The sequence below is a fragment of the Eumetopias jubatus genome, unplaced genomic scaffold, assembly GCF_037043125.1.
Source record: "Eumetopias jubatus isolate StellerSeaLion01/CBP00866 unplaced genomic scaffold, mEumJub1_p1.0 scaffold_11, whole genome shotgun sequence".
NCBI classification, from domain to species: domain Eukaryota; kingdom Metazoa; phylum Chordata; class Mammalia; order Carnivora; family Otariidae; genus Eumetopias; species Eumetopias jubatus.
In genome coordinates this window covers 101074316-101084906 of record NW_028274817.1, presented here as the reverse complement: position 1 = coordinate 101084906, position 10591 = coordinate 101074316, and the positions used below count along the sequence as shown (strand labels likewise).

The following is a 10591-nucleotide window of genomic DNA, read 5'->3' as shown; positions in this document are numbered from 1 at the left end:
ACTTTATCTTAAGTAATACTGCAAGAAAATCTACATTAAGCTACATTTTTTTAGAAGAGGCCAATTTAGTTAAAAAATCTGCAAATGCTTAGAAGAAAACAAATTTGACTTCATAGAGAAAATCAAATAGCTTTTAGGAATGTAATGAAAAGCCTTCTTAAGGAATTGTAGCATTAAGTTCTACTGATAAATTTTAATAGAGGTGAAAGGTTTAAAAATTATAAGGGTTACATAATACTATTTTATACTCTCACCAACAGTATATATAATGAAAGCTCAACTGGATTTCTATAGTAGAGATTCATTTATAGTGAAGATGTTAGTTCTCTAGTCTACTCAAAACTGTATAGGTAGACGATATGCTGCCTGGGGGAGGAGTCCTGTCTTAACTTTGTAGCATCAAGCGTCTATCTACATAATCCATCTACATACTGAGCATTTGCTACATAATTTAAAAGTTGGTTGTAATTGGAATTTAATTACAGCTAACTCTGAGGGACTATCCAATTATCAGCTTTAGCAAAATTTGTTTGAATTCAAAGTGCCATAGAATAGAGCTTTTTTTGTATAGAAGTACTTGTAGAGAGCCCGCTGAAGCTTGATATTACAGCGTCCTAATAATGCAAGCTCTGCACCGTTCCTAGCTGAGCCAAACGCCAGCTCCCCACCTCAAATACATGGTGTTGGTCTCAAAGACAGCAGGCAGAGTGACCGTCTGCCACCCCAATGTCACCACTGCTAGAACACGGAGTATATGGGCTCCTGGCAGCTGATCTATCCCATTACCTCAAGAAATTGTCCTTTTATTTCTGAGTTTTCAAGGTAAAACTTACACAATGAAATACACAAACCACATGTGTTGCCATTTGAGGAGTTTTGGCAAATGCATATACACCTGAATAACCCAAATCCCGATCAAGACATTCTCATTAGCCCATAAAATCCTCCCATGCCTTTTCCCAGTTAATCCCCAACCTCTAGAGCTGTTATCCCAGAGATAACAGCTGTTCTGGGTTTTTTTTTTTGACATAAATATATAGCTTATGAGATGCATATAAACAATCATACAGTATTCATTGTTTTGTGTTTTAATTCTTGCAGCATCATGTCCTTGAGGTTGGTCAATGTTGTGTTTAACAGTAGTTGATTTGTACTGCTCAGTAGTATTCCATGATTTGAACATATCAATTTGTTTATCCATTCATCTGTTGATGGCCTCTTGGTATGTTCCCAAGTTTTTGGTTATTTTGAATAAAAATGCTATGAATCTTCTAATACAAATCATTTTGTGGACATAGGCTTTAAATTCTTTTGATTAAGTCTATAGAAGGCGAACTGATAAGCTACCGGGCAGGTGAATGAATGTTTGGTTTCATAAGAAATGGTCACCCCATCTTAAACTTTTATCAGAAATGTGTTAAGAATTCTGTTTGTTCTACATCCTCATTAATGTTTCATACCATCATTATTCAGGAATCTCAGGATTTTAATTTGCCTTTTCTTAAGGTCTATTCAAGTTGAGCACTTTCATGTACTTACTGGCCATTTATATATATTTTTTTGTCAAGTGTCAACTCAAATGTTTTGACCTTTTTAAAATTGGATTGTCCTTTTATTACTGTGTTATAGAAGTTCTTTATATATTCTAGGTACCAGGTTAGGTTTTTTTGTTTGTTTGTTTGTTTTTTACCAGATATGTTTTCAAATATTTTCTCCCAGCCCCCTGGCTTGCCTTTTCACTTTCTTAATAGTGTCTCTTGATGAGTAGAAGTGTTGAATTTTAATGAAGGCTCATGTACCAACCGTTCTGGGTCCTAAAAATTCTAAGCTAAACCCAAGTTGCAAGGATATTTTATGTTTTGCTCTGGAAGCTCTAGAATTTAGCTCAACACGTAAATGTGTATGACCTATCTCAGATTTTTGTGTATAGTAGGAGGTAAGAATCAAAACTGGTAATTTTTCCATATGGTTACCTAGTTCTTCCAGCACTGATTGCTCCAGCGACTTTCCCTTCTCCATTGGTTGCTTTGGTCAAGAATTTGGCAGTGTTAAGTGAGGGTCTATATCTGGGCTATTTATAAAGCTACAGTCATTTCTCTATCTACTTTTTATCCCTATGTCAATAACACACCATGATGACTGTAGCTTTAGAGTAAGTCCTAAGGTTAGTTAGGGCAAAACTTCCAACTTCCTTCTTTTTACAGATGATTTTGGATATTCTTTGTACAAACAAGGGGAAAAATAAGTTTCCCAATTTTTATTTAATTGCAAACATGGTGTATTACTCTCATTCCTTTTGGCAACGTTTTGTAGTTTTCAGCCTATACTGCTGGTTAGATTTATTCATAAGTGTAATGTGTTTTTTGATGGTTTTGTAATTCTCTTTTTAATTTCGTTAAGTTGTTTGCTTAGTATATAGAAATATGGTTCTTGTATACTGACCTTCCATCCCAAGACCTTGTTAAAGTCACTGATTAGTTCTAATAGTTGTTTCTTTACCTTAGGTTGTCTTTGCAAATAACCATGTTAGTTGGAATGGCTGCTGACTTAAGTCAGATGCTTTCCCTGCATCTAGTAAAATGATAATGAGCTTTTTCTCCTTTGATTGATAGTACATTCCTAAGCTAAAACAAACTTGGTCATGATATATTATTCTATTTATTGTGAATATTAAGGATTTTTTTGCTTTAAGTGCAGGAGAGTTAGTGATCTGTAATTCTGTTTTCTTTTTGGGGGGGTGGTGAGTAGGTAATCCTTTTATCAATTTTGAAATCAGGGCTCTGCTGACTCCATAAGACCAAAAAAAAAAAAAAAAAAGGTTGGGGGGGGGAGCTTTCCTTCTTCTCCTGTTTTCTCAAAGATTTTGTGTAAGAGTGGTAGGATCTCTTAAATGTGTCACAGTATTCACCAACCAGTGCAATCATCTGGATTTGGAGTTTTCTTTCTGGGAAAATTTTTAAGATAATGGATTCAATTTCTTTAATAGATATACAGCTATTATTAGGTCTATATCATCTCGTTTTCAGTTTGAGTAGATGCGTCCATTTCACATCAAGTGCCGAGTTTACTGGCATAAAGATGTTCATCATGTTTTCTTATTTTAATGGGTTTTTGATAATTTGTGTTAAGTTTTACTTATCTTTACATCTCCTTGACTTTGTTCTTCTTTCCTAGCTTAAGGTGGAATTTTAGGTCACTGATTATTAAACTTCAGGTCTTGTGTATTTACAAATTTCTTTGTAAGCACTGCATAAATTCTGTGTAAGTAAAGAATCTGACCTTGCCTAAAAATGGGTCTAGCTTTAATCCCTAGCTCCTGGGAGATAACCACAAAAATCTTGACATTTCCCAAGTGATCGGAGGGTCTTTCTTATTTACAGTGGGCCCTTTGGACCATACCTGAGAGTTTATGCTAATGAGATGGCTCATGGTAGACACACTGTCTGCTCATCAACTGGCTCCTCTAGGTTCAGGTTAACAACTTCTCAACATACTCCCTTAAATAGGGTGATTCTTTTATAACAGCCCTTAATCAATTATCTCTTGGATTAGTAATAGGTAGTGCTTCTTTAGTAGACACTCAGGCAACATCAAGTTTAAAGACTCCTGTATTATTAATCCAAATGGTTAAAGTGATCAGTGATACATAACTCTATCACTTTCAGCTTGAAGCGGCCAAATCTAATACTTGGAAGTCATCCGCTAAGATTCTTATGTGTCTTATTCTTAGGAATCATACTATTTTAAACGCGGATCAGATGAAACACCTATGGTAGTAGTAGTATTGCACTGCAACCTCTAAAGCAAATACTTAAAATACCTAGAAAACTGTTCAACTAAAATTTAGGTGACAGACTTTATATATTACCTAAGGAGTAGTAACTCTGACAAGATTTTAACATGTTTCACCCTTAAGTTGCTTAAAGCAAAATGGATTAAGATAGGAAATGCATACTTCAGCTCAGTCTTGAGAGCTATATAAAAGAACATGAGCCTTGAGTAAGAATGGGACAGAAAAAATTTATCTAAATTCAATGAAGATGTAAATTTAATTCAAATTAGTTTTTTAAGACACTGAAATGCCAATTAAACAGTGGTAACATTATTTAATAGAGCCAAAAGTGATGCCTCCAAATCTTGGTTACAGAGGATTTATTTTGTCTTTCATGAAAACACACCTAGTCCCTATCTAATTATTATTATGTTCACCTGTTGGGCACACAAGGATTCTTCTGTGACCTGCCAATTTAACATTCTAACTTAAGACCTTTAAAGTTCTCATTATTTTATAAGAATTATCTTTTAGGATTACAGTTATTACAGAGGTAAGTAAATTTATAATGTTAGCTATAAAGTTCTTTTTAAAAAATTAAATTGTATATCCCATTTAATTACCTTTGACAATAATTCCATGAGTTACTAATTTTAGTGCTTTTCAAAGTATGGTTAACTTTTTTTATGCTGAACAAGTTAGTATCTCTAATGGAAATTTCTTCAGTTACAGAGGTGAACTCTCAAAGAATTCTGATATTTATTTCTATGATGTTTATGGCATTTCCCTACTCACCTTTTTTAGATGGCTTTGGTGGTACAACTGGGCCAGGTTCTATGTTGTCATAAAAATTATTCATGGCTTTTGGATCAAAGTTTCCTATAAAGAAAATAAAATCACCATGCATTTAAGGCTCTTTCTCCTATTTGACTTTTTTGTTAAAGAATATACAAAAAAATCTAAAAAGGGAAACTGCTTTCTAGGGTTTCAAAACTCCTATCACCTTCCCACTGAAAATGTTTTTCTTGATCACTGTGAGAAAAGACGCAAGCAAACTACCACATCAGTGTTGGCCTATAAACTATCACTTGAAGGAATATTTTTCTAACTGCAAAGCTAGTCTCTTTCAGCAGGATTATGTACGTGGCACACTTAGGGAGGTAAATGAGGAAGAGAAATTAAAGGATGGCTGAACTATTTCATGTCATTCATAATTTACCTTAAAAAGTTATCCATTATAAATTCAACAGTGGAAGAAGTCAAACATACAAAGATGAATCCAGTTAGTTATAAGAGCAGCAGCTCACAGATTCCTATCTTCAAGAACTGGAGAATACTGAATGTTGTCTACAGATTTAACAAAGATGGTAAGGTGCCAATTTCAGAATGATAAATAAAATGATCCCTGAGAATTTTGTCTTGCCACAAAATTTTCAACTCTCTTAAACAGTTCACTCCTTGGCCTCATGTCGATTTCAGTCCCAATTCCTGCCGTGACTCCTCTAAGGTGGGTTCTGAGACAGTGGCAACCTTAGGTCCTACCTTCACTTCTGTGAACCTATCACTGTAATCGGCTTGTTCTGCACAATTCCAATTAAGCATTGTAACTACGTATGCTATCAGGTACTACTAGTTCAAATATATTAGATGTCTTGATTTCTAGACATTATCTCTCCCCCCACAAAGTTTTCCTCACTGAAACCAACAATAAACCTGCTTTTCAGCAAACCAAATAATGATCTGCATCTAGATCCATTCTCTCACTTCAAAGTTTACACTGGAATTCAGTATAAAATTTTTCCAGAGTGTGGAAGAGTAGAATTCGGTATAAAATGGACATATATGGACCCCTTATGAAAGGAGATTTAGAAATACTTAGGCACCAAAAAAAGCTCTTTGTTGCCCAATGGAGACCAAAAACACAGCTCTTTGCATATAAAACTTTAATAGTGGTTTCCCTTGCAGGTCCTATTACAAATGCTTTTATCCATTTGGAAGATAATGAAAGCCACAGTGCTGTAAGAGGTTGCATATGTATTTCTTCAATTACTTAAGTTACAGCTGATGTTTTAATTTCTAGATCTCATAAGGCTTACTATAAATACCCTAACCAAATGTTTGTGTGTTTTGCTTTAAAAAACACCCAAGCAAAAACTGATACAGTCTTCCAATACACTAATAATAATCTATATCACCCCTCCATGATGCAGAGCTCCACTGCTTCAAGCTACGAGTCTCTACAGGGACCACCTTCTGAACTGGCTGGACTGCTCAACTTTCACATTCAAATTCGCTTCCATTTAGATTGGTGGGCATCTTTTAGGTTCCCCTGCTTCTGTTAAAGTTAGCTCATTGCCATTTTTAGTCAAGATTTATTATATACTCTCAAAATAGAGTAGAAGCTCTCTTAGCTGCCATAATTGAAAACAGTAAGTGGTGGTAATGGGAGAGGCTGAATGAAACAGACCTTTTGAGAAAAATTACTTGTCAACTTCAGTGTTGGACCAAGACTTTTTTTTTTTTTTTAAACATGTGTCCAATGAAGTTCTATACTGTCTTTCTTACATAAACTACACCTGTGATGGACTACAGGGGCAGTGGGCAAACTTTTTCTTATGTATAGGTCCAGAAAATCAACAATTTTACGCTTTGTGGACCTGTAATAGTCTGTTGCAAGCCCTCAACAGTGCTGGTGAAGCAAAAAAGCAGACCCAGACAATATGTGAACAAATGGGCATGACTATATTCGACTAAAACTACAAAAAGAGCCAGCAGGCTAGTTCACTGAACCCTAAGTTCTACAATTTTATTTTGAATAAAAGAACAGAATCCTCTTAGATTTTTGTGATTTATCCCCTTAACCCTTTCCAGTTTTCACCCGTATCTAATTCACAGACCATCCCCCCCAACCGCACCTTTTTGTTTTTTTGGTTTTTTTATGGGAAGAACAGCTCCTCCTGCATTCTTGTCAGCCTAATAAACATTACAGAAGTAGAGTAACTGGCATATACAGGTTAGGGAACAGGTACAACTAACTCTCACTGAGGGGACAATTCAGTTGCTAGGAGCAATAGTACTTGAACATGCCAGTATGTGGCCCCCCTAGTCAGCAGTGTGCAGCAGCTGTGGACAGGGTCAGAGTATTTTACAGGGGAAATGAAGAAGAGCTCTAACCTGGTGAGCTGGGTAAATGAAAGTTAAGAGAGCTTCTACTGTAGTACAATTCTATAAGAACGTTAAAAACAAAACAAAACCAAAAAAAGCCAAACAAAAAAACCCATTCTCCAAAAAGTCTGAGATATACGTGGATGTTTTCATGCTATATAAAAATGGCATACAGAATTTATTTTAAAAGTGATAAATCTGATATTGATACGTGATTCCCTATTTTTACAGCTACTTTTGATGATTATCACATCAATCTAGTAAGTTTTATAATTAAGACCCATCAATACAAAATCTTCACAGTAAATGACCAGAACAAGGTAAATGCAGAGTAACAACATAGAGCAGTCTAAATGACAAAAAATTAATGATGGAATTGCCAAAGTAAAACTATTTTTGATCCCCCAAATCTATGACCATGGGGTGGAGGGATCTCTTGAATAGGATCATAATGGATAAAAACTCTCTCTTAAATCTGTAAAACCAAAAATGATTGCTATTTAAGCAGCTTAAAACACCACACTATTACTTATGGTTTACCAAATAATCAAGTCTATACCTCTAGATTGAAGGAGGTCAACTTCTTTCAGTGTACAGTCAACATTTATCTGGAGTTGTCTGTTCATGCTTCTCAATCTTGTCATTTCCTCAGGCTAGTAAGAAAGGACCCAAAATAGCAATTGTGGGAAAGTCATTATCAAGCCCAACATTTAAGAACTGCTATTCATGTTAATAGTTCTGATTGGTTATTACCAACAATATGGCCTTAGTCTATAAGAGGGCATGTATAAAGAAGTCCTAAACGTTTTAAAGGAACAGTCAGGTAAAATGGGGACATCAGTATGGCCACATAAACACAAAATCTGCATAAAACGTGGCAAGCTACAGTACTAGACTATGTCTTATCATACAAAATACCATTTTAATCACAGAGCACTAAAAATATTTTACTTCCATGTTTTCATGGTAAGGGAATCTATGAGAATCAATCTGTAAAATAAGCAATGTCCGTGATTTTAGTGTTGTCCAGGCTTGAAAAAATAATACTAAGTGTCAGGCACTGTGTTTACCAGAGGTCTCATTCTTTCCTCAAAACATCTTTCAAGGCAAGTAGTAGTAATGTCGCTAATTTATACATGAGGAAGCTGATTCACCCGGAGTGCATGTAATCTTCCCAAGATTATAAAACACAGTGATTGGTAGAACCAGGATTTAGATCAAAGGAAGCACTCTATTACATGAAAATTTCACAAATGGATCCCATTCTTCCTCCAACTTTGTTTCCTTGTTCCTTGATTTCAAGCCCAGTCTACCTATCCTTAGGCGTTTTAGAGGCATACATGAGACACTGAAATGTACAGAATGCCCTATTCTTCAAAGTTTTTTGGAAGGCTTTACATCCCCTGACCGTCTAGATTTCTTTACTATTTATATATTTATAATATACACACACACACACACACACACAGAGTAACAAAATTAAGAGTTTGAATTCCAGAGGCATGGATACTGAAGCTTTCAGCACAGCCCAGATATTAACTCAGTTACTGATATGCTTTCAACTATACGAAGTAAAAGATAAATATGTGCTATGACAGAATAAAATCCTCTTCTGTTAAAAACCTGTATTTTTCTACAAACTATGTTAATACAAGAGCAAAGAAAAAGCAAAAAGGTTCTTAATTCACAATAATGCAAGCTCTTATGCTTTTAGGACACGTTATCAGAATAACTGGGACTGCCCCTTATATTAGCAAGCATGAAACATTTAAAATAAGTGATGATGTAATGTATGGTGATTACCATAACATAAAATAAGTGATAGAATACAGTAAGAACTACAGTCCCTTAGAATGCTACAGGAACACAAAAGTCATTCAGAAATATTTATTAGGGATTGCTTTCCTTTTTTCCTATCTGAAAAATTATGGGACATTACCATGTAAAATGCTTACACCTTGTTTACCAGGCAATATTAAAAGGGCTTAAAATATACCTCAGCATTTATACTAAAAATAAAGCACTTGTCCAGGGGTTTCAAAGATACTGTCTTCCTAGGAATATGTAAAAGAACCCATTCTCCGTAGAATCATAATGGGAAAATTACCTAAAGGAGCTGATTCTTCCTATGTATTGGGGCGGGGGGTGTTTTAGTCACAGTGGTCCTAAATAGTGAAGCTCTAGAACTAAGTATGGAAGGACTGTAATACACTTTATAGTCTAGAGACTACAGCACATTTGCTTATAACAAGAGATCTAGTCAACAAGATCATTTCCAAAGACAGGAGAACCACTGGAATTTACTAAAAGAATAGTTTATCTGTAAGCTTCTTATGTCCTTTTTCATAGTTTCTGACTAAACCAAGGTAAAAAAAAAAATTCGGAAAAGTCAGTACCATGTGCCAAAAAGTACACTGCCTTTTCAGGGAAGAGGGGTTTCAAGATCGGCTGTGTGTAATTTAGAGCTGTTTGTAAAAGATCTGACATTTCAAAGTGAAAAATTCTAAGCTTTTTTCAAAAGGTGGCAAAACTACCTTAAGTCAACTGAGCACTTTAAGAAGTTGTATCACAGAGACCCAGTCGAAGACCACTGTTGTTGTTTAGTGGCTTGGCCCTAATTATGCATTCTGAGACTAACGTGGGTTATTCCAAAAACCCACTTAGAACAAGACAAATGACAGGAAAAACTTGACTGAGGGGGTAATGGGCATCTCTCAGCTTAATCCAATCTTATTTATCTTTCAAGGTTTAACTTAAATGTCCCCCTCTGCCATGAAACTGTCTCATCTTTGAACCCTATCGGCAAAAAAGCTAACATTTCTATCTCAAAACTCTGAAAGTACTTAACATCCTTACCATTTAACTGGCCAACACTTCTGATTTAATGTCAATTTACATGAACTTCTCTCTCTCTCTCTCTCTCTCTCTCTCTCTCTCACAAATACATACAGGTTCACAGACACACATCTATCCTTTCACATACAGATCTCTTTATGTGACGACCTCTTCGACAGCACTTAACACAGGGCTTTGGGAACAGCAGATTACGGCCATCTTGCACTTCTGCCCTCCTTAGATTATTTCACTGGTGCTCTAAGCTTCTACAGCTGGTAACTAATGTGCATTTCAATCTCATGAGGCACACACTTTTTTTTTAATACACGGCTTGATAAGAAATGTGAAAACTTGAAGGTAGAAATATATGCTTAATAGCAAAAAACAGTCCATTCTCTATCATGTAATCCTACATGCGAGTGGGACAAAGATAAAGACAGCCATTTTACTGAGCACCTAACTCCATGCCAGGCACTTTACATATATTGTTTTCATCTTGACAACAATATTAAAATATACTTCTTAGAATTCCCATTTATAGATAGGGAAAATCAAATGCAGATAAGTTAGATACAGCCAGTGACTGCCAGAACTATTCTGCCTCCAGAGCCTATGTGGGCACTTTTTTTTTTTAAGATTTATTTATTTTAGAGGCAGCAAGTGGGAGAGCTTGGGGGAGAGGGACAGAGGGAGAGGAAGAGCGAGAATCTCCAGCAGACTCCTCGCTGAGCATGGAGTCCGATGTGGGGCTCGATCCTATCACCCTGAGATCATGACATGAGCAAAAATGAAGAGTCGACTGCTTAACTGAGCCACCCA

General features: G+C 35.7%; 1 protein-coding gene across 7 annotated transcripts in view; it reads right to left on the bottom strand.

Moving 5' to 3' along the window:
• The window catches only part of TAB3 (TGF-beta activated kinase 1 (MAP3K7) binding protein 3), a 56299-nt gene that overhangs the window by 9503 nt on the left and 36205 nt on the right, over positions 1-10591 (bottom strand). For all 7 annotated transcript variants that reach the window (XR_015769469.1, XM_088028837.1, XM_088028841.1 and 4 more), the window contains 2 exons: positions 7497-7590; positions 4568-4651 (listed from right to left, as the gene is read on the bottom strand). Coding sequence is in view for 6 of the 7 variants with exons in the window: in XM_088028837.1 (XP_087884963.1) it covers positions 4568-4651; positions 7497-7590 (178 nt within the window). In the remaining variant the exon portion in view is untranslated. The remainder of the gene's footprint in view (positions 1-4567; positions 4652-7496; positions 7591-10591) is intronic.